Source organism: Podarcis melisellensis (assembly GCF_964234715.1).
Source record: "Podarcis melisellensis genome assembly, chromosome: 4".
Lineage (NCBI taxonomy): Eukaryota > Metazoa > Chordata > Lepidosauria > Squamata > Lacertidae > Podarcis > Podarcis melisellensis.
The window spans coordinates 49,214,482-49,239,220 of NC_138531.1; the positions used below are offsets into that span (position 1 = coordinate 49,214,482).

Here is a 24,739-nt window from a genome sequence, read left to right on the forward strand (position 1 = left end):
GCGGCTCCGACAGGGGGCGACCCCTGCAATGATAACAAACGGTCACGTGGTGCGGTTCCAGCGGGGAGGGCTGTTCCTCCTCTCACTCCTTCCCTCTCCCTTTCCCTCGGCGCTAACGTCACCCCACCTTCCCGATCTCCAGGGCGACGGGCCCATCTGGGCGCGCGTCAGAGCCGCCCGTCTCTTGGCAACGGCTGGATGTCTCTCTCTCCCTTCTCATTCAGGCTCGCGCTTGATCGCGCGTCGCTCTGGCGTCAAAGTGACGTCAATGGGCCTGTCTCGGTTTTCGGAGGGGGCGGAGGGAGGGCTTCCCGCGTGCTCCTCTGGCCCCGGCACACACAGAGCGCGAGGGCAGCAGGGAGAGCAGCAGCAGCCTGGGAGCCTGGCAGGCAGGCAGGCAGGCGGGCGCGGAGCAGGAGGCGGCGACGGCGGCAGCAGCAGTCAGCCCGCCAGCCAGCCCGCCTAGCGCAAGGTAGAGTCGGAGAGCGAGGCGCGCGGGGAGACGCTCGCAGCCGGCGCTGCGCTGACTCGGGGCGCAAGTTTTCCGAGGGGAATTTCCCGCGGCGCCTCCGCCTCGTGGCTTTTATGCTCCGTCCTCGGGGGCATTCCCGGGCTCCCCACAGTCTGGGGAGCCTAGTCTCTCTCTGCCTCCCGGGACGGCGGCTGCTTTGAGGGAAGCCCTTGCTGCAGCCCCATGGTAGCTTTTTAGTGGAGCGTTTCTGTATATTCGTATATATGTATATAGTATAGATGACGGTCGTCTTGTGAATAGTGAATAGTCTTGTGAATAGTCCAGGCGACGTTCCCAAGCTGCAAGACTCGCCAAGCCGTCCCATTCATTGTTAGTGGAACTTGAATGGATCGGGCGCAGAAGTTAGTTTTCAGATGATCCTGGAACGGGTTTCTTCCCTCATCCTAGACAGAACTTGCCCAGCACTTTTCTGCTACTTATTGCTAATTTTTTAAGCTGCAAAAAGTACCTTTCATTGCCTTTATTGTGTAGTCATCTTAGGCAAGCTTTGAAAGAGTCAGTTGCGCTTTCTCCAAGTTGAAAAGTCCTCAGGACTAACTTCTGAAGTTTGAGGCAATTTGGTAGCGCCTCAGTGGGGCAGATTTTATATATATATATTATAATTCACTGAAAAAATCATTGGAACTTTATTTGTCGTCTTGCAGGTGCAGATTCCAGTCTCGGAAGAGGAAGGCTTATGTAGACATTTCTAAATAGCATTTGTCACCCACCAAAATCAAACCATGGTGATCATGTCAGATTATACAACTGTCCCCACCTCAAGCCACAGCCAGCAAAGGCCTCTTCGGGTCGGATTCTATGATATTGAGAGGACCTTGGGAAAAGGCAATTTTGCTGTAGTAAAACTGGCCAGACACAGAGTCACCAAAACGCAGGTGGGTGTGTTGATGTTTGCTGCCTTGATCAACTGTAAAGAGCTGGTAGTATTCCTCTGTGGGGCTTTCTGTTTCCACAGATAAGGACTAAACTAGGTACATTAAGAGAAACTCCCTGGAGTAGACTGTATAATAGAATGTAGTTAAAATAGCAGCAGTTCAATTTGCACATTGAAATCACTTCAAAATTAATTTGGAAGTATTGGTGATTAGTGCTCTCTTCACTATTTTTGTTGACATAGTTAAAACAAACTGAAGACATGGTGTCTTAGTTGCTATTCCTAGGTAGTTGTCAGTTTTTGAAAATAAGCTGTGTAGTGCAACTCCAGCTTACATTACCTTTCTAGAACTTTAGTGGGATATGTGATTTGGATCAAAAAACTGAAAGCTTCGAAATTGTTTTATATATATATATAAAGAGAGAGAGATAGAGAGAGAGTTTAATTATATATGCTGAATTTCTAAGTCAACCTATGATCTATTTTCTTGAATCTGGACTAGACAATATATTATAAAACACGGAACATCAGGGGTGATTGCCATTTTAGTTAAATTCAGTGACTGGCACTTTGATTTCTAAGTGTAGCCGTCTTTAAGCATAGTTTAAGGAGTAAGTAAGTTGAATTTAGTGACACTTCTAAGTAAACATGTTTACAATTGTGCTGCATTCACTTTTACCTGTTTACAAGTCCTGTTGGTTCCAATGAAATGGATAGTCAATGAACAAGTCTTTGTGTTATTGCATTTGTTGATCCCCTAACTTTCTCAAATATGATTCGTTTTTCAAAACATTTTTTTATTTGTACTTGTATGTTGTGCAGTAGTATAAAACCATATTTTACAAGTGTTCTGGGTTTGTTTTCTTGAAACTATAGGTTGCAATAAAAATTATTGACAAAACACGGTTAGATTCAAGCAATTTGGAGAAAATCTATCGAGAGGTTCAGATTATGAAGCTTTTGAACCACCCCCACATTATCAAGCTGTATCAGGTAAGAGATAAGTTCTGATCACTACCTGGCTATTAGACTTATCCTTATGGCTTTGGCTGCTAATGATCTTAAAATGCACATGCTTCCAACAGGAAATGAATTAACATTACTTTTCGAAACAGTGCTGGAACAAAGTGACAAAGTATTTCATATCTAAATATTTAGGAAGGTTGTTATTTTGTTTTCAAAATCAATTCAAACAGTTATAAATTGTTCAAATGTGACTGTAAATCATTTGATGTGCTAGGTGTGCTGGGTAGGCATACATAACTAAAATCCCTTATGCTTATACATGATGTAAATACTTCTCTGCTTATAGAATTTTCAAAACCATAATCAAACCTCTACTTACAATGCTGATTATTTGAATTACTAGTTGAAATTGGGCTTTGTCTGAGTAAATGTGTTTAGGGTCAGGAAGTTTTCTTAAAATCTTGGTTTTAGGAACTTCAAAAGCCACAGTGAAATACTATGCAATTTGTTCTAGCTCAGTTGTATTTTCAGCACATGCATTCCTTAAAAAAAGAACAAAAACTGATGTACTCTGCATCTGGTGAGCAGAATTGAATTAACAAATGCTAAACATCTTATCTAATTAGTGTTTGGTGGAAGTTCCTCTTAATCATCTTAAAGAGCACCTTATGGATTTAAAGGGAAGGTGATGAGTGACTTTTTGTCTAAGGAAGAAGAAAATGTTAAACGTGGCTTAAGAATATAGCTGCTCTTAAGTTCAGTGTACAGTAACAATTGCCATAATATAAGATGCCTAGAAAATATCTTTGGGAAGATGAGCAAGGATAAGCTTCGCAAATATGAAAAGCAGAGCCAGTGAGAAACTTGTTTTGGTGGCAGTATTATTTTTAAAGTACACATATATGGCTCCAATATGAACTGCTGTAACATGTATTTAGGTCTATTTTTCATCACTCTACCTACCTGACAGATAATTTTTATTTCCTTTCTATAAAATAGTCCAGGTCAAAATAATATTTCAGGCATTGAATATTGTTTAAATCCTCTCATTGCTGAATTAGGCTACTCAGCTGAACCAGAAAAGTGTTTTTAGAAGCTGTTTTTGTGAGGAGGAGAGGATAGTATTTCTACCTACACGTCTTTTCTGTGTTCATTTTTTGATGCACCCCTTTGGTGGAGGAGTCTGAGCTGCAGGAATTAGGTGAAATGCCAGTTTGGGGGTGGAAGGATAGTGTTGACTTAGTTTCAACAGCACTGTCTAATTTTAATCCAATTGGCCTCTTTCCCAGAACATTTTAAATGTCTTACTCTTTCCTGTCACTTCTTTCTACGTATATATATTTAAAATTTATATTTTTCATTATGTTTATATGCGGGATGAGAGCGCCTTTCTCTGCCTTTGATAGTCAAACCTCATTGCAGAATCTTAAAAAAATATAGTTTCTGAAAAGACACTGATGCTGCTTTGTGGTTCTTAATCCTTTTTTGCAAGCCAGAATTTACTGAACCAGAAAGTACAGTTCTGTTTGGGAGAGCTGTCTTTGACGGATGTTTTATATTTATCATTTGATGCTGTAAAGCAGGAGAGGCAGTCTCGGGGAGCAACATGTTAAATTTATATTTTTGAAAGAATTTGAACCATATTTTAAAAAATGCTTTAGGTGATTTTAAACTTATTTTGCAGGCGGTAATGCCTTTTAGAAGTGAATTGATACTGAAATTGCCATTCACACTTCAGTGTTGATGGATGTTGAGAAATAGCTGTGCACACAGAGGAAGCTGTTATGGATAGACAGGCATGTCTAGTAACTTACTGAGTGAATAAACCCACACAATACCAAGTGTCAATGGGGCGCTTGGATAGTTCTTGTTTGCTTTTTGTTCCACCTTCTGAATGTGTCGGTCGCCTGCTTCCTAACAGTGAGATCATGAGTCCTGTTAACTGTCCTTAAATAACATGATACGCCTGTGTAGTTAATACACGTTAATGTAATAAATTATGGACATTGAAGGAAGAGGTGGATGCTATTGAAGTATCTCTGTATGGAAACAATATTAGGTTCATGCAGGGAAGCCTGGTCTTTTCATTCAGCTCTTGTCTGTGGAGCAAATGCATTTGATATTCAAAAGTATATTAAATATTTCAAAGGCCTGTATCTTTAATGCATTCTGGGTTTTTTTTCCCCTCTCTCTCTTTCTCCTCTCCCTCTATACCCTTATTAGGTTATGGAGACAAAAGATATGCTTTACATTGTAACTGAATTTGCAAAAAATGGAGAAATGTTTGGTAAGTTCTTATCAAAGCATAGCAGTAGACACTTCCTTAGTAACTTGAATGTTGGGTGAGGAGCATGCATCTTAGCATTCGGATAAATGTGGGCTTTGTTTATCTGTAGACTTCTACAGACATAGGATTATATGGGTTACACTCTACTTCAGATAACTGTGCTTTGAACAGACAAGTATTTGTCTGGTCTAGGCTGTAAAGCCAGATATAAATGAATTCCTTAATTAGCTGACGTCCAAATAATGGGAATTTCTTTGTGGGTGTGTTGTTTTATGAGGGTACAGAAGCTGAGGATTTCGATCCCAATGCTTAGATATCCAAAGTAAAGGTCACAACACTGAAGGAGGGAAGTCTAGTTGGGTGTCAAAGGAGAAGTTTGTCTGTGGCATTTAGTATTTGACCCTTTTGTCATTGTCTTTGGCAGATCACTTGACTTCCCATGGTCACCTGAGTGAGAGTGAAGCACGGAAGAAGTTCTGGCAGATCCTTTCAGCTGTAGAATATTGCCACAGTCATCATATAGTGCACAGAGACCTCAAAACGGAGAACCTGTTGTTAGACGCTAACATGAACATCAAGCTTGCAGGTGAGAATGGTTGCTCAGATGATGTCACTAAAAAGCTTAGTAGGGCTTCATGAAATCCTTGTATGAACAACTTCTTTGTGTGATGCCGCAATAGACAGAACCTTTGTAATTCTATGTTTATGAACCTGCTGAATGGATTATATATAATACTTAGCAAAGAAGCATAGGTGCAATTTATTTATTTACTGGATTTATATAAGCTGCTCAGTGACATACTTTCTCTGAACAGCTCACAATAAATAAAAGAATAAAATCCAATATTGAAATACAAAAACAAAACAAATACATAGAGGTCCCTTGCAGTGTCCCTGCTTGCTTTAATTACAAGTGTATTTTAAAAAATATAAAGCAATATTTCATTCATCTTCCTCTACAGACTTTGGGTTTGGAAACTTCTACAAATCTGGAGAGCCTCTCTCTACGTGGTGTGGGAGCCCACCTTATGCAGCCCCTGAAGTCTTTGAAGGAAAGGAATATGAAGGTCCACATCTTGATATATGGGTAGGTAGTGCATTCTGTATTAGATTTCTGGTTGTGTATTAATTTTCCAAGATGGTGATGCTTGACAAACTTCACTGACTGCATTTCAGGCATTCATGTATTGCACTGTTTTTATTTCTTGGCAGAGCCTTGGCGTTGTGCTTTATGTCCTTGTCTGTGGCTCTCTGCCATTTGATGGACCCAATCTGCCATCTTTAAGACAAAGGGTGCTCGAAGGACGATTCCGCATTCCCTACTTCATGTCACAAGGTGTGTTTACCAATCTTTCTGGCATTAGAAATCCACAATTCCTTTCCTGTTTTCTAGTTATTTGTCAGATTTTTAGGTTTTGAACCATATTTTCCAGATAAAGGCTTTTGTCTTGCATAATCCTGTTTTTGGTGTTTAGATGAACCCTTTAGATCTATGTTGATAGTGAAAACATACATTTCCCAGGTAGATTTTCTTTGATATGTACAAAGGCAAATCTGTCTAGAAGAGGATGACACTCTGGCTGTAGTGGCTTATATTTTATTTAATGAAAAGGGGCATATTAAAAATTATTTTAAATTCATTCAGTCATTAAAACTAGGACATTCTGTCAAAGACTGAAATATCGACAGTTTGCTACAGTTCCCCAATAACTTACATCTTGCTCATGCTGTGGAAAAAAAAGAACAAGTTAATTTTTCATCTTTTTCAGCATATAGACTCAAAAACAGCTTAAACTCTTTTGAGTGGTATGTGATACAATTGCAAAATAGCCATGAAGATAGATTTATCAGACAGTTGTTTGGTGCTCTTTTATGGGTAAGGATAAAAAGTAGTGCCACTAGTTTAGCTTTCAGTGATGTGTCTTGCCTCTTAATATCTATATTCATGTTTTGGTTTTGTGTCTTGTCTTTCAACAGACTGCGAAACGCTGATTCGACGAATGCTGGTTGTAGATCCCACAAAACGAATCACAATTGCCCAAATAAAGCAGCACAAGTGGATGCAGGCAGACCCTTCCCTTCAGCAGCAGCAGTCTTTGTCATTCTCCATGCATAACTACAACTCTAACCTGGGTGACTACAACGAACAAGTCCTTGGGATCATGCATACTCTTGGGATTGATAGGCAGAGAACAGTTGAGGTGAGCCCTTAGCTACATGTTTGGCATCTGAGAAGCCCTTGTCCCTTATAAAATATTGGAATAGACATTGTGCTCTATAGGAAAGGGTAATATCTTTCCCATTTAGATTTCAAATTTTGAAAATGGTGCCCCATGTTGTGGTGGTGCTAAAAAGTGGTGTGTTGCTTGGTAGAATTTCTTCCACGTTATCTGGAAACCAGGCAGGGTGCTTCTCAAATAGGGCACTATAGGCACGAGACTGAATTATTAGGCTGCAGACATACCTGGCTGATAAGAGGGAAATATGGGACATATGAGACGTAACTTGGAAGCACACATGACCAAGGTTTTTTGTCTTCTGAGAATGGGCTTGCGTTGCTTCTGATAATGCACACATCCCAACCCCTCTATTTTAAATGCATCATTTTGTAGAATCCCTCTTGATTCCAGGGCTCATTCTTCCAAGTAAACGCGTCTTGACCTTCTGACCTTTAGCGAAGAGGTGGCACTCCCCTTTTGAACCAAGCAATCTATTAACAGCTGCCTTTCTCTCTCCTGTCTCCTCTAGTCTCTACAAAACAGCAGCTACAATCACTTCGCTGCAATTTATTACCTTCTCCTGGAGCGTCTCAAGGAGTACCGAAGCAATCAGTTGTCAAATCGCCCAGTAAGCAGCCGTCAGCAAAGGCCAAGGAGCTCAGACTTCAGCAACATTGAGGTAAGATGATGCGCTGTCCTTCCTAAGGTCACACCAGTTCCTCGCTGTCCTTTTAAGAAGTATATATTCTGCTGCATATTCTGCTTCTGGGGCAGTAGCTTATATTTTGTGTGACCAAGAGTGGCATTTTCCTCATGTTTCTTTTTATGCCTGAGATCAAAGGACATTTTTCAGCAGGGGATAGGAAGCGGGTCGGGAGGAGGTCTCTTGTACCCGTCCTCAGTGTTGACAGGAAATGTGGCTTGCTTCAGGTTTAAAACCAAAATTCTGCAAGCACTCAGGAGGCTGTAGAATGAATTATACAAGTGTAAAAACTATAGGCTGCAGGAAATCTCCGTCTGTGAAGCATTAAGCAGACGGGAGCTGCATCCTGTGCAATGTCCTAACCTCTGTATTACTTGGAACTCTGTCTGGATATGTATTTATTGAAGAGCAAATTAATTCATCCTTTCATATTGATCCATACTCGTGCAGCCTTTCAAGCTTAATGTATTTGTTCTAGTTACAAGAGCGGTTGGTAATGACTGTTCTCTCAATCCTTCTTTGGCTTCAGTTGCCTCAGGACAGCCTTGCCAGCGAGACCTTGAGATCATCTCTGTTCTACCAGCAGCCCCAGAATCTGATTCAGTCGCCCTTGCAGGCAGAAATGGATTGTGACATAAACAACCCATTACAGGTTGGTGCTGCTAGCGTCCTCACTTCATGTTTGAATGAAGGAAGTGTGCATGCTTCTGTGTGTGTGTGTGTGTGAGAGAGAGAGAGAGAGACAGACCTGGGGGCAAAAAGGTCTAGGATGCATTTAAATAGCCACCCCATCCATCTTTTTATTTGTTTTGCACTCCCATGTTAAATTCATAAAACTGAATAAAAAATCCCTTGAAGGATATCATAGAGGCATAATACACAGGGTACCCAAGCAGCTATGATAATGAAGGGATCGTTGGGGAGAGGAATGTGGGGAAGAACCAAACAAGGGCACTCTATCACTTCCTGTATTTTTTGACCTTTCAGCCTATGTTCTTTCCCGTGGACCCGAACTTCAACAGTCTTTTTCGGAATCGCTCAATCTCTCCAAACAGCCTCCTGGAAACCACCATCAGTGAGGAGGTCAGGCAAGACAAAGAGCTTGAGGAGGAAATTAAAGCCTTCAACCCCATTCGCCTCCCCATCAACACAAGCCGAAGGCACACGCTGGCTGAAGTGACAACTCATTTTTATCAGTGTTCTCCACCATGTAAGTGTTTGCAAGAAGGGCAGACCGCAGGATATACATAGAGGGTAGAAGAGTGTTTCCTTTTTGTGCTTTAAACAACATGTTGACAGACACAAAAGTTTTTTTGTGCCTCTGTTTAGTGCATTTATTCACAGTAGGCTATTTAAAACATTTGGCTTTGGAGCCAAACAGCCAAGTAACTCTCACAGGCCTATTCCAGAATGGGGCTTTTCCTTCCAGTGCACAATAAACATGTAATGGTTATTGGAAATCTGAACGACATTTACCCAAGCATGATCATCTTTGTAGAGAGAATTTCCTTTTTTAAGCATTGTAGCTGCGGTGTTTGTCAACATTTTGTCAAAATATGAGCCCCATAGCTGGGATTCCCATAGTTGGAAGATGGTGGTATGAGCACCATTGAGAATATATAATAACTCAGCAGCAGAGCTGTTGGTTGAATCCTGGAAGTCTGCAGGTAGAGCTGGGAGAGATTTGTGCTTGAAACCCTGGAGAGCAGCTGCCAGTCATTGTAGGCAATGCTACTTGACTCTGTATAAAGCCATTTCCTATTATTTTTCTTGAGACAAGCAAAACAGGCTCTTTCCCTAGCCATGCCCTCTTAAAACCTTTTAATTCCCTCTCTCTTCGTTCTCTGTTGCTCTCCAAAACAATAGAGCACTTCATGTAACCATTTAATTTAAAAGTGCAAGTCTGAACATCAGACCATAGTTTTTGTTAACTATTTTATTTACTTTTTTTTATTCTTCCCTGTTCCCATTCCCTCCCCACCCTAGTTTCTTTGGAAATTGTGTGTTTTCACTCTTTGGTACCTATCTTCTGTGGCTATGGGGTTGTTTTTGAAGCTTAGTGAACAGTTTGCATCTCTCGCTGCATTCCATGGCTTTTGGAAGCAGGATATTTTGCCTCTGACACGGAGTTCTAGCCAGCTATGCTAGCTTCTTGGCTGGTGGCTTGATGTTGCTTTCCAGGGAGGAGAGGGAAGAGATGGCAGGGAGGTCAGTGCAGTGCAAGCACATTGGCGGGTTAACCTCCCCAGCACATCCTTCTCCCTCCTGGTAAGCTACAGAACCTGCCATGATTTGTGTGCTACCTTTACTAAAGTAAACACACACCACACAAACCCACAATAGTGTCAACACTATTCCCGTACCTTCATCCTGTCCCCTGGAAAAGGCCATGTAAGCCCTAAAACCAAGATAACTATTGCAGCTGCACTTGATAGAGCAAGGATCCCCTATTGCAGTGTTTCCCAACCTTTGGTCTCCAGCTGTTTTCAGACTACAATTCCCATCATCCCTGACCATTGATCTTGCTAGCTAGGGATCATGGGAATTGTAGTCCAAAAACAGCTGGAGATCCAAGGTTGGGAAACACTGCCCTATTGTATTATTACTTGCTTTAGCAATAAAATCACCCTACCAGACTACATTGCTGCTATAACTGGGATGGCACGCCTGCCACGTACAAAGCCTTGTGAGTTTTATACTTGTTTGCATTGTGGTCTGAGGCTTCGGTTAATGGTAGATTTTCTTTGGGTGGGGAGATTAATCTTATTTCCAACACTCTTCTTTAACTTCCTGTATCCATTTTGCAGGCGGTCTCTTCCAACCCATCTGCTTCTTTTTGTAGGTATAGTCATTTCCTCTTCCGCAAGCCCTACGGAAGGAACCAGTTCTGACAGCTGCCTCACTTCATCAGCAAATGATGGCTCTGTGGCTTTGAGCAACTGTTTGGAAGATCAGATGATGCTTGGTCACCCAGCGACAGCCAGAGTTACATCATCGTTTCCGACTTCCCATTCGGACACACCAGTATTGCAGGCTCAGGGCTGTCTGGGAGGTGCTTCTCTGTTGCCGGTCAGCTTCCAGGAAGGAAGGAGGGCATCGGATACCTCACTAACTCAAGGTAATTATTTCCTTGCTATGTAATCAATACCAGTCCATAAACACGCCCAGTAGATACATCAAGTAGTCGCTTTTTGTAGTTCTGTAATCAATACGCCAGACTCCTGCTTTCATCATAAGATTAGCACAGACTATCTGCACACATTTTATTTGACCATCCCATGAAATAACCTGAAAATGCAACAATGCAGTTTATAAGATATGCAAGTTGGGAAAAAGGGGAGCTGCTTGGCAGATAAAATTGGGTTCTATTTGTCTTCTGTGGCTCTTGTACGAAGTTCCTGATTGGTGGGTAAATGAGCTGCAGCAGGTCTGTAGTAGGTGCAAGTAATGTGTGTGTCCAAAGACAATGTCAACATGTCATGCTGGTAGATTTATAACTCTTCTTCTTCTTCTTCTTTGCTTTATAGGCTTGAAGGCGTTTAGACAGCAGCTACGGAAGAATGCTAGAGCCAAAGGTTTTCTGGGACTGAATAAAATCAAAGGGCTTGCTCGCCAGGTGTGCCAGTCCTCATCTGCTCGGGTAGCACGGAACGGCACAAGTCCTTTCCAGCATTCTCAGCAGAGTGCCTGCGTATACAGCAGCGGGGGAAATGCTGGCAGCGGCGTAAGCAACAGAGAGAGCAGGAACCTCCTTGAAGAGGTGCTTCAGCAGCAGAGGTGAGAGAGCAGCACATTGGCTATTGTAACAGTAGCTTAGTATATCATGACCTTGCCTTCACATTGAAAACAGACGAGCTGTTTATTTTCCACATCACTTTTGGGACATGATGTGTGATCTGATGCTAGCATCGCTAGCTCCACTTAAAGCATCAGTTTGCGATATAGGGTGCTCAGGTTTAAACATAAATGGGTGGGCTTAGGTTAGCCAGGGCTAACTGAAGCCTACTGCTTTCAATGGGCTTATTATTATTGTTATTGGGGGTGGGAGGAATTCCAGCTGTTGTCATAAGATTCGTTCTTAGTATTTTCAGGCATGGAAGGATACTTTTTAGCATCTTACATTGCTTCTGCATCACACAGAGTCCTGCACAGACATCCAAACTGTGTGCATGGTGGGGATGCAAATCACACCAGCCCTACCCCCGGGTCATCCTCTTATGTACAGGGGCTATGTAGAGCCTAGTATCCACATAAGCTCAGACTACACCTAACTGTGCCTCTTGATTTTCAGATCTCCGGGTGGTGTGGGTAGGATCTGTGCATGCTGGGTTGTACACACATAGCTAAACTTGCGAACAGCATTTTGGGTGAGGCAAGCACACCATAGAGGATGGGATGGGCTAAGCTGGCAAGATCCCCATTTCCCACCACACACATAGAGATGGAATGTCTGTGTAGGGCTGCAACCCACAAGGGAGACTCTGTACCAATGGCTTAGTCATGCAGAAGAATGTTTCCCCCCCACCAAATCCGCTGTCATGACTTGCAAAGGCAAATGCTTCTAATGCCAAGGTGTGAGGGACAGAGGCTGTAATGTGAGAACAACCCCGAGGAAGCATATTAAAAATGGATAACTTCTCTACTCTCTTCTTTCTTGTATCCAGAATGCTCCAGTTACAACATCACCAGCCAGCCTGTCACCAGCCTTCTCAGGTGTCCCAGTCGCACACCATCCTCATGCCTGACACTACAGGAAGCAAAGCATCCAGTTCCTTCCCCCTGTCCGAACTGCAGAGCGAGAACTCATTAGAGTTTGCCTTCCGCAACACCCAGTTTCTCCAGCCTCACCTGTTTGGAGTCAGTGTTTCTCCAGTAACTTCAGCTGCTCACCTCCTAGACACCCACCTGCACATCAGTAGCAATGTCTCCCCCATCGCCTCCATGTTTTCTCAGCAGAATGGCTTTGCTGTGCAACCTCCGAGCTATGATGCAGTTACTTTGCAGCATGGGGACTTTGAAATGGAGGACCTTACATCCACCCAGATGGGGAAGTTCGTCTTAGTCAAATAAGATTCCCCTCCCCCCCTTCCTGCTCTCCAGTTCTCGTGATTCACACATCTCTCTTTTGGAAGAGTGTGCTGCTCTCGCTACGATCTGCAGATGGGTGACTTTTATTATTTTTTTTGCAACAGTAAAAACTCAGAAGCAATAACCTGTTTGAAATATGTGAAGAGGCCATTTGGCTTAGTAAAGCCCCGAACTTTATAGAACTAAAAGAAAAAAGCAATACTTGCGTCTTTTGGCTTCAACTGTACTTGCACTGAACAAATGTAACCAGAAACTGAAAGGAGAGAAAAAAAAATTTTTTTGTTTTTGGAAGAAAAGAATGACAGGGAAGTGGGGGTGGGGTGGGGAGGGCACAGGAGAACACTTTTCTGGTACTGTATTAAAGTCAGGCCAATACAGCTCTGCTGTTATGCAAGACTTTGACGGCTGTCAATGGTTGTGGTGTAGCAGGGGAAGGCTTTTCAAAGAAGGGACCAGAGCCACCCTATTCACAATATTTGTTTATGGATTTGTGAAGACGATAATTACCTCTTTTCTTAAAGACGACAAGCAAGAAAAAACCGCCACCCACAAACATAAACACAGATGCTTTTGTGTCACATTAATCGTTGATAGGGGAATAATGACAAAATTATTACGCATTATTTGTTTTTATACTCTTGTTAAAGGAACCAATACCTCTCTTTACTTTATATTCTCCCTTACTCAAAGGTTTATACCTTAAGAGGAAACTGTGAACTTTTCTGCTTAGTCTCTCACTTGTAGCAGCTAAGGGTAGTTTGTATTCATTAGAAGCAATTAATTTGTCCTCTGGCGGTTCTGTTACCAGACTACAAATTGTGCTCCTGCCTTTCTCTCTTCCGGTGGTGGTGAGGTTCAACAGTAGGAAAATGTCTGTGCATCAATGAGGAGATGCCCATGGAATACCGCAGAGGTGATGGGAGCAGAATTGCTAAGAGGTGCTTGTGTGGGAAGGCTTTCTTTTTAAATTCTTCTTTTACCTCCCTTCCCTCTGCCACCCCTTGAAAAGCACTATCACATGCTTTGAGGTTGCCTATGGGATGTCTCTCACTGCTGCACACAATTAATGCCGCTGCTAATAAGATTTTTATGCATTTCGTTATCAGGGTCCAAACTGAACCGTCTCGTTGGGGAAACGTGCAATATTCAAAAGGTTGTGACAATTATACTGACAGTCAAAAGGAAATAGGATAGCACAACTTGATACTCTTCGTAAACAGTCGTTTTTTGAACAAACTAGTTTAAGTGAGATGAACAGCACAACTTCTGGGTTTTGTTGTTTTGTATACTAATAGACGAGAGGGTTGTTGTTTTTATTTTAGGCATTTTTATTTGCGGTTTTAATATTCTGTGTGTGTGCGTGCACACATATAGGACTCAGAAGACAATATACACTACTTGGCTTTTGAAATAAGCTTTTTGGAGTTCCCTGGCATTTGCTTCCTCTGACCAGAGAATGGCTTTTGTTGATACCAGTGGAAGCCTGACAATGATGTCACAGGGAGCAGGGAGACCACAGCGGGTCTTCCTTTGACCTAATACATAGTTGGCGGGGTAAAGAGTGTGGGAGATCAATTGTCAATAGCAGGTGAGCAAGCTTGGCCAAAATTACCATTCAAATGTCTGAAAACAGCTTCATTCTGTCTAACACTTTTAAGGACCCATCTCTAAATGTAACACAGGGGTGCCTTCAAGTTACTACTACTGCTTCTTGCAACCTGCAGTGTTATATATGTAAAAAAAGAAAAAGAAAAAAAAGCTATTTTTTTAAATAAATAAGCCAAAGACTGTCTGTCTGTGGTGGTAGTGAGGAGGGAGATAAAGTTGTATAGATCTATCTGTGGCTTTTCAACCTCTTTATCTGTGTACAGTATCTATATTGACGTGTCTTCAGTTTGCTGCTGCTGCTTTGTGTTCTGGAATCTCCAAGGTGAAGGGAAATAACTCCGTACAACCTTCTCTCTGACTGGTGCCTTTCGGCAGAGAAAATACCAGACTCATGCTAACTTGCAAGGCGGTTTGGTGTGTGGTTTGTAGGAGTGGCTACAAGGAGTGGGAGCAAGATCCGTCACAAAGCAGCAACGTTGCCTTCACTTTCGTAAAACGGTAGCAACATGTTATTTTATGAACTGCATTCCCCACCCCAACCATTTCTGTCTTTCTACTTTTATTTTCTACCATAGATCAAGAGGCCACAAAAAACAACTTTTTGTTCTAAGCAATGACAAGCACTTTACTTCTTGAGCCCCCCCTCCCCAATTGCTATAGAAAATGCTTTGAAACTATTCTGAAGTAGAAAAAAGGTCATTTTCAACATTTCAGGGTTTGTGTCTCCTTTCCCTCCCCCTTGTAGTGTTCTTGACAGTACTGTTTTGCAGACTGCAATGCAATAGATTATTTAAATACACTATGTGATTGGTTTAATTAAGATGTATAGTTTTATTTTTTATCATGACGAGATCATTTTGTTTCTTATGTTAAAGAGATGTACACCAAAATGATTAGTTGTGTTTTATTTAATATTTAAATAAACAGTTGTTGAAATAATCTGCCTTGCAATCCTTTTTTTAAAAAAAAAAGTGTGGGTTTTTTTTAAAAAAGATACATCTATTTGGGTTTCCCTTACAGCTGATCTTTTTGTAAAGTCTTTTATTTCCATGGAAAACAGAAGGGCTCCTCAGATGTTTTCCACCCCCACACAAATATTACGGTGTTTCCTGATCTGGTGTTTTGGATTACAGCTTCCAAAACTCTGTGCTAGCTGAGGCTGATGGGAGTTGCAGTCCAAAACATCTGAAAGGCGCTAGGTTGGGAAAGGCTGGTATACGGAATACATGGAAAAGGAAACAGAACCATGTTCCCTGGCCCTATCCCCAGTCTCCTCACAGTCACTGGAACGTATACTGTACAAGGTCTTTCTTTTTGTGTACAATTCTATCCTCTTGAGCGCAAGCAACTAAAATTCATCTGGCACTAACAAATTTATTATGGCTTAACATCTTATGGATTTTGAGGGTCTTCATAGGGTTGCCAAGTTTTGATATTAAAAATACTCATCTGCTGCTCTCCTAGGACCTTACGTGGAGCTAGTTTCACCAAGAACACCTAGAAGGTTAGGGGAGAAATTTGCAGAAACATAATGAGTCGAGATGAAAATTATATAAAGTCTGTGTCTGTGTGAAACTCAGTATAACAAAACACACCAGGTGATGCTCTGGATCAAGTACAGTAATTAGTCAGTCTCTCTCTTCCTCCTACTATTGTATATAGTTAGTATTAAAGTCCAAATAAAAGGAATTATGATGTAGAAATGTCATAAAATTATATTCAGTATGGATTTCTAAAAATGGGGCAATAACTGTCACCTAATAAATTACATAGGAAGGCTGCATAAATGCCAAATGACTTGTGATTAAATCAGTAGCACGTTAACACACAAGAAATCCACAGCCAACATATGTAGAAGTACAAATTAAGTATTGTAACTTCACTCAGACCAAACACGAAAGAAGCATATTGTCGAGGAGGAATTGTTTTAAAGTTCTGCCTTTCTCACTGGTTCTCCCCTGCCCTGAATAATGGAACATCATAAGATTGTCAAAAGTCTTGGGATCTTTTGGAAATGTTGCAAATCATCCTCTTGGCTGGCCTTTGAAGCTAAGGATTAAAGAAGCAAAATGAAGGAAGTATCAGTGAACTTAAAAAAATATCTGTTCACGTATACGCAAATTCTTGAGCTGTCTCTGTAGTTTACTGGCATTTTAATCCCAGATACTGGTTACTTCCCTGAATGCAGTTTTGCTCGTAAGACCTGTCAAATAATGGCTGGTTGGCAAACCTAGATTTACCCAAGCGAATACTGTTGCCCTTGTTGTGGGGTGATGTAAGTAGGGCAGCTTCTGCTTCCTCCTTGGCCTGCCGCTAACATCCCATCAGCCACTAAATGCAGTGTACAGGACTTGGGCAATAATTATAATTATTACTTTGTGTGGCATTGCTAGAGACAGGGCTGTAGTGCCAGCATGGCATAAACACCACTTTCTGCACTGGGGCGGGGGGGGGGGAGGTCTGTTCAGAAAGAGATTTCTGTCTCTTATTGGGGACCAATCACGGTTTGGCAGATGGGTGTTGGCTGGGGGGGGGGAAGCGCTTGTCTTTTACTTTCAGCAATTGTCAAACAGGAGATGCTGGCAAGCTCTGTGCATGTCATCTGTTTTTGCATATGAATTTGGACAAGATCTTCCAAAGCATCTAGATTTTCCACATGCTTATCCCTCTTACATTGCATAAGCAGAAATAAATTGCCTATGAATGCATACTTTTGGCTCAATAATTCCTTTGGCTACATACCATTAGGGAACTGGGGCTGACACCAACTGTGAACTTAACTCTTAGTATCCCTGCTCATAATGAACGGCTGCAAATGTAGCTTTTTAATCTGGGGCATAGAGTGTTGTGGTTTTGCACACGTTTGCTCTGAGAGGCACAGAAGGCTTCTGAGGTTGGAACCTGATCGCGGGACGTGTTCTCCCTTCTCCCATGCTGTTTGATTGGTGACCTTGAAGCGTTTCCTTCTTCCTCTATAGCCTGGAATACTGCTCTGTTCCACAGATAATCTCTCTCTGTAGGGAAGTACTGCATTGTCATCCCACTTCTCCAAGTTGTGGAAAGTCCCATGGGTTCAGTGTTTACTCACTTTGGAAGGAAGTTGCTGGAGGCTTATTGGCCTCTTTTAATGGTTCTGTTTGCTTACAAATAAATGGGCTGAGCACAGGGAGAGCTGCAGTGTAAAAACCCTTACAGACAGCCCAAGTTCACTGCTGTCATGTCAGATTTCTAGAGAGGCACCCGACACCCTATGGTGCTTACAGAGAGCCCAAAGTCATCTCTCTCTCTCTGTCTGTCTGTTGCCCTCAAACTGTGGACCCCCAGACATCATCATTTATTAAAGGACAGGTGGATACCTGTTGTCTTTGTCCATGTAGTTTTCTTGGCAGGGATACTGGAGTGGCTTGCCGGTTCCTGCTCCAGGTGGATCACGTTTGGTCAAAACTCTCCACTATGACCTGTCCATCTTGGGTGGCCCTGCATGGCATAGCTCATAGCTTCTCTGAGTTATTCAAGCCCCTTGGCCACCTCATGAGAAGAGAAGACTCGCTAGAAAAGACCCTGATGTTGGGAAAGATGGAGGGCACAAGGAGAAAGGGACAACAGAGTTTGAGATGGTTGGATAGTGTTCTTGAAGCTACCAGCATGAGTTTGACCAAACTGCGGGAGGCAGTGGAAGACAGGAGTGCCTGGCGTGCTCTGGTCCATGGGGTCATGGAGAGTCGGACACGACTAAATGACTAAACAACAACAACAAGGTGGATACCAGCTTTTTGCCTGCTTTTAGGTATTCCCTCCCATGTCTGTGGAGTACTATTCCAGTTGGAATATATTCAGCCCCTGTAATGGAAGGGTGTCCCCCACTGCAGCACCAATCCTGTAAGGAATCCCAGTAGCAAAGAGGATCCCATTCTGGTCCTCTCTGCTGCTGCCACCCACTTAGTGTCACTTTGGGCATGGGATCCGCTAACACTGGCTTGGCAATTTCAGTCCATATTCCCACCTGCTCTCCCAGGTACTTGAGCAATGAGCAGCCTAGCCCAGACAGTCTAAGCGACATGGAAGACAACCAGCCCTTGAGTGTGCCTAGAAATCAGTACAGTGGTACCTCGGATTAAGTACTTAATTCGTTGCAGAGGCCGTACTTAACCTGAAACTGTTCTTAACCTGAAGCACCACTTTAGCTAATGAGGCCTCCTGCTGCCGCCGCACCGTCAGAGCACAATTTCTGTTCTCATCCTGAAGCAAAGTTCTTAACCTGAAGCAATATTTCTGGGTTAGCGGAGTCTGTAACCTGAAGCATATGTAACCTAAGGTACCACTGTATAGCCCAGGAATCCAATCCAGCAGTTTATTCAAAAGGAGTATATCACTTGCAGGTTGAAGGATCAAGATGGACAAAGGATTGTTTGGCCCAGGGTGTTGATTGACAGGTGGCCAGGTAAATGCCCAGGGTCTTGGGGATGAAGCAAGCAGGGGAAGAATGGCAGGAGGTGGGTGGGGGCTGTCAAAAGTGTGAGACAGAAGCCTTGGTGTGCATTGGGAGTCACAGCCTTCTCATCTATGCATGATGGAAAGCTGGGTAATCTCAAAGCAATGAGGTGGGTAGAGTGTAAGTGTACCACAGCCCCAACAAGGACCCCCTTAAAGTAATAATAATACAAATAAAAATGTACACCCAAGCCCCTTAAAGGTAAAGGTAAAGGGACCACTGACCATGACCGACTCTGGGGTTGCGGCCCTCATCTTGCTTTATTGGCCAAGGGAGCCGGCGTACAGCTTCTGGGTCATGTGGCCAGCATGACCAAGCCGCTTCTGGCGAACCAGAGCAGCACACGGAAACGCCGTTTACCTTCCCGCCGGAGCGGTACCTATTTATCTACTTGCACTTTGACGTGCTTTCGAACTGCTAGGTTGGCAGGAGCAGGGACCGAGCAACAGCAGCTCACCCCGTTGTGGGGATTTGAACCGCCGACCTTCTGATCAGCAAGTCCTAGGCTCTGTGGTTTAACCCACAGCGCCACCCGCGTCCCACCCCAGCCCCTTATTTATCATTATTATCCAACTTTCCAAAATTTTAACACTTCTTGAGATGGTTTGACCCCTTTCTGTTTTAACAATACAAATTCCACAAATATTTTCCATATTTCCTAGGAAGTTTTCCCAATAAAGGGAATACTGAGCATGGAAGGTACTGTCATTGAGCAAGAGGATTACAATACTTATTGCTTTTGGTTTTCCCTGAGCTTCTCTGTCCCCTTTTTAATTTGTGGTTTTCTCTTTTGAAAAGGATACAGTTCTCTTTTTGAAAGAACTTACTAAATTATAGTGCTGATGCAGAAGGCTGTCTGTTTCCTGTGTGTGTGTGTGTGTGTGTGTCTGTGTGTGTATGCGCGCAAAGACTTCAGATGATTTGGCTGAGAGAGGCGAGGAGATTATAATGAGCCAGGCTCTGGCATGGGAGAGCAAACAGACGTAATAATGCTGTGAACTTGTTTTCCAGCAACAGCTAATTTGGAATCAGCAACCTGCACAAAGAACATTAACACTGCTGACTCATGTACATATGCACAAATACACAAATACACACAAGAAATTCAAAATTATTTTTGTTGGCTAAGTCTCTACCCTTGCCCCATGCACAACATTTCTATGAGCTTGCTAGCCAGATCATGGGTTGTTTATTATTTTACCCCACTTCCAAATCATATCTGGCTGAATTAGATTGAAGTACCCTCATGTGAGTGTCTCAACACAGGCAATGGAACTAGATCTTTAGCTTCACCCTACTTGCGATGGTTCAGTTCAGCAAACAATAAACCTGGTGTTATGCACTTTAATTTCCAAACCAAAAAGGATTTGTCTGCTTGCAAATTGCACCTCTGATGTTGTAAAGTCCAGTCTGAGATGCATGTGCTTGTGATTAAAATCATAGAAGGTAGCCTGAGGGCTGTCAAGTCCAACCCCTTGCAGTGCAGGAATCTCAGCTAGATCATACATGACAACCTCTGCTCAATTATTACCATGCCCAATGTTTGCTGGTCTGTGTAGACATGCTAATACAGTGGTGCTTCGCAAGACAAAAATAATCCGTTCCGCGAGTCTCTTCGTCTAGCGGTTTTTTCGTCTTGCGAAGCAACCCTATTAGCGGCTTAGCGCTATTAGCGGCTTAGCGGCTTAGCGCTATTAGCGGCTTAGCGGCTTAGCAGCTATTAAAGGCTTAGCGGCTTAGCGGCTTAGAAAAAGGGGGGGAGAAGCGAAAAAAATTGCAAGACTCGCAAGACGTTTTCATCTTGCGAAGCAAGCCCATAGGGAAATTCGTCTTGCGAAGCGCATCGAAAAACGGAAAACCCTTTCGTCTAGCGGGTTTGTCGTCTTGCGAGGCATTCGTCTTGCGGGGCGCGACTGTATTTGAGCAGAGGTTTCTTGCTGAAATCTGTTCCCAACCTTTTAATTAGGTTTTTAAAAGTGTCTCTTTTAAAAACACCCACACCCACACCCACACCCACACACAGGAAAATGCTTCCTATTCAATCGTACCTTTTAATAAGATATATCTACTGTCCTGATCTTTTGTTGTTACTTTACGATAGAGGTTATATGACCAATTTTAGTTTGGTACCAGCTGAGGCCTAGTATACAGATTGTTTAAATGCAATTCTCCAAAAGTTTCTCCTGTGTTTCCTATGTATGTGCTTCTTGCATCCAAAGGATTTCTACTTTGGGAGTTTTTTCATGCACAAGTTGCTTTGCACTTAAGGAAGAAATGTTATCTACGCTTGCCAGAATTAATTAACTGAAAGAAAAAACACACACGCCACATAGCACAACAATTTATTATCTCAATAATTCGCTACTATCAACTTTGTATTTATTGCTTCAGCTTTCTCTTCAACTGGGTAATGTTTCAGATATCACATTTCCCTTTGTTCAAGATTAGATTGCCTCATCAGAATACTTTGGTTAAATTCTTCTTTGGCCTTCCTGTTCTTCAAACATCCCCAACAACCCGCAACACACAATTTTCAATTGTTTGTTTGCCACTGCTGATTTCTTGATTGGTTCTCTGGTTTTCTTTATCTATACACTTTACAAAGTTTAAATTCTCAGTGATTATCAATATGTTTTTGTGATTATGAACCACAAATAATTTTGGTAGGAAACCCCACTGGCATTTTATTCTTCGGCAGTTCTCTTGTCATGATTCTAACCCCCATGTCTTAATAGCGCTGGGTGCTTGTCAAAACACTTGTGTTTTAGCTCTGACTAGCATTATCCATTGACTTTAATAGATATAGTGTCAATAGTTACTTACTTTAAAATATAATAATTTTATTTTACACATCTCTAGGTTTCTAAAGCTGGGCTGTTATATTAGAATTTAACCTTTCCACAGATTACAAAAAAATGAATAATCAAACAGCCTCCGTCCAGTATATCTGAAGGAGCGTCTCCACCCCCATCGTTCTACCCAGACACTGAGGTCCAGCACCGAGGGCCTTCTGGCAGTTCCCTCACTGCGAGAAGCCAAGTTACAGGGAACCAGGCAGAGGGCCTTCTTGGTAGTGGCGCCCTCCCTGTGGAATGCCCTCCCACCAGATGTCAAAGAGAACAACAACTACTAGACTTTTAGAAGACATCTGAAGGCAGCCCTGTTTAGGGAAGCTTTTAATGTTTGATGTATTACAGTATTTTAAATTTTTTTTTAAGCCGCCCAGAGTGGCTGGGGAAGCCCAGCCAGATGGGTGGGCTATAAATAATAAATTATTATTATTATTATTATTATTATTATTATTATTATTATTATTATTATTTACCCTCCACAAAGGATTTCCCTCCACTCTTTACTTATATGTAAAAGGTAAAGGACCCCTGGATGGTTAAGTCCAGTTAAAGGCGACTATGGGGTTGTGACCCTCATGTTGCTTTCAGGCCGAGGGAGCCGGCATTTGTCCACAGACAGCTTTCCAGGTCATGTGGCCAGCATGACTAAACCACTTCTGGTGCAACGGAATACCGTGACGGAAACCAGAGTGCACGGAAATGCCATTTACCTTCCTGCCGCAGTGGTACTTATTTATCAACTTGCACTGGTATGCTTTCAAACCGCTAGGTTGGCAAGAGCTGGGACAGAGCAATGGGAGCTCACCCCATTGCACAAATTCAAACCACTGACCTTCTGATCGGCAGGCCCAAGAGGCTCAGTGGTTTAGTGCCACTCTCCTATGTAGAATGTGCCATCTATTCTGGTCCTCGTAGCCCCACCTGAGAATGCTGCTTATCCTGCAGCGGGTTGGTGGATGTTGGTTGAAAGAGACCTGATTTTGCTCCTGCAAAGCTCTCTTCCCTCTGGCTACATCTTCCTCACAACTAAAACACAAATTAATTTCAGGTATTCATTTCTATCTAATATTGGGTATTGTTTCCCTTCAGTACTACCTTTGTGCCTGCCTCGTCCCCCGGAACATCTATTAACCAGTTCATAAGCATTCAGTGTCTGCATTCATAATTTCATTGTTTGTTTGAAAAATTGCTGCACATAACATTGTGTGTATTTGTGTATTTGTGCAGATGTACATGTTTTCCAACTCTTGCTATTCTCGTCTGATTTTAGAAGTAGGACTTTATGATTGTTGAGAAAGTATTCAGCCATGCAGGGAAACCCTCTGTGGTAGAAGAAATGACGCGCAGCAAGGCAGCTTGCTTTGTGCGGTTGAATTTTCCTGCATTTCTGCTACATGAATCATTCTGACACTTGTACTGTTTCGTGATCTAGAAAAGTCAGACTTGCTCCCTACCTGTTAATGAGGCTAAAACTTCTAAGCCCCAGCGAGTGGCATTTGAAATGTTCCAACAGGCAACAACTAAATAACGAATTAAATAAAAGGGGGAAGAATCAGAACAGCCAGCAGAGTTTCCCTCTGTGCCGAACATTTCTTTAGTTGTTAAAATAAGGCTGCCACTTTCCAGACCCCACTCATGCAGTGGCTAAGAGTGTGGTCCGGAAAGTCCCCAGTTCATAGGGTGCTCCAGTCATAAGTGATCTTGAGCCAGTTTACAGATGGATACATTTGTCAATTTTGGCAGCACTAGATTTAGGGTGGTGCGGGTGGTTCCACTGTACAAAGTACCGAGCTGTAGGGGTGCAAAACTGAGAAGACCCATAATTGAGAAGATCCATTTTGGGGTGCCAAATTTTGGCCTCGCACAGGGCTCCATGTTATGAAAGATAACAAAGTCTGCCCCTGGTTTTTTGTTTCTCTCCATTTGTTTGTTTGTTTTGCAAAATTTAGTTCTCCTCAATTCTGTGAGCAAATTGTGTGTGTCTATATATGTTTAATCTCATGGAAATTTGTCAGCATTTTAGTGTACATCTCTTCTAATATAGAAAATTCTGCATGCAGTTTTGACCAATATATACATTCTGCAATGAGTTTACCCTAATATTTTGGCATGTTATTTTGATAAATGTAGCATTTTTCTAACATTTCCACCCAATATATACATTTTTGAAAATTTTGTTTGATTGGAGAGTTATTATCACAAAATTCAGAGAATGAAGCTTTGAACAGGGGGAGCTAAACATTTACCAGTTACTACCTTCTGCCTTGTTCAAGTCGCTGTTGAAAGACTCAGCTGTTTGAAATTGGCAACCCCAGAAACAGGTTCAGTGTTTTTTAAGTTTTCCAAGTAGCGTTGCTATTCAGCAATGGTGAATCACTGAGGTAACATTTGTCCAAACAAAGTAACGTACTTTCAGCACTCTTGCTACCATCTTATGGAAATGAAATAGATCTACCAGGATGCTTTCCCTTGGCTTTTCACGACATGAGACTCACAGCATGATTCAAAATAAAATAATGAGAAGTCTCGCATAGCAACAAGAAGTGACAGCAGATTTGTTTAGGGCGTGCCTTATAATGAGGCTATGGGAACAGAAAAGTAATAAGGAAACACTGATGGTATCAGAAACACACTGGATCAGATGATAGCTTCATATCTCTATAGCTACCAGTATACCCAGTTAAGTAAATACAAGCGTGTGTTTCTTTTTTAAATCCTCTGGAGAAAAATACACATGTATAAACAGAGCGAGAATTTTTTACTTTGTAGGTATCACATAATCCCAAGTGAAGTTTTATAATTCATCTTGGCCACTTAATTAAGAGCCTTTCATTACATCTTAATTAAATGTGCATATATAAGAAGCTTTGTGCAGCTTTTCACAGAATTGCTACATTTTTCCACCTTCGTGAATGGCAGATGGAATTTGCTGAGCTGCTTCAAACGTGCTTATCCATTTATTTTCCGTTCAACCCTAGTGCTGGGATTTTCCCGTAGATCCTAAGTGGAGTGGGGTGGGGTGTTAACAAGAAACATCCACCCATGTGGTTTATTTCTGGAAACCACAGCACAGTAGTAGTACCTGGCAGCTTTGGCTATTATGAGTTGATAGTTGAGC

At 42.2% G+C, this 24,739-nt stretch overlaps 1 protein-coding gene across 2 annotated transcripts; it reads left to right on the forward strand.

Annotated features, from left to right (window-relative positions):
• Positions 1 to 345: 345 nt before the first annotated feature.
• Positions 346 to 15,216, forward strand: SIK1 (salt inducible kinase 1). 2 transcript variants are annotated; one of them, XM_081909029.1, is made up of 14 exons: positions 346 to 472; positions 1,177 to 1,407; positions 2,283 to 2,399; positions 4,596 to 4,659; positions 5,084 to 5,245; positions 5,622 to 5,746; positions 5,872 to 5,995; positions 6,637 to 6,860; positions 7,408 to 7,557; positions 8,111 to 8,233; positions 8,569 to 8,791; positions 10,424 to 10,699; positions 11,109 to 11,358; positions 12,246 to 15,216. In XM_081909029.1, exons 2-14 carry the CDS (start codon positions 1,255 to 1,257, stop codon positions 12,649 to 12,651), a joined length of 2,397 nt encoding a protein of 798 aa, XP_081765155.1. In that variant the 5' UTR covers positions 346 to 472; positions 1,177 to 1,254; the 3' UTR covers positions 12,652 to 15,216. The 2 variants fall into 2 exon arrangements, with proteins under 2 accessions (XP_081765155.1, XP_081765156.1); XM_081909030.1 differs by lacking the exon at positions 346 to 472 and adding an exon at positions 583 to 697.
• Positions 15,217 to 24,739: the final 9,523 nt, after the last annotated feature.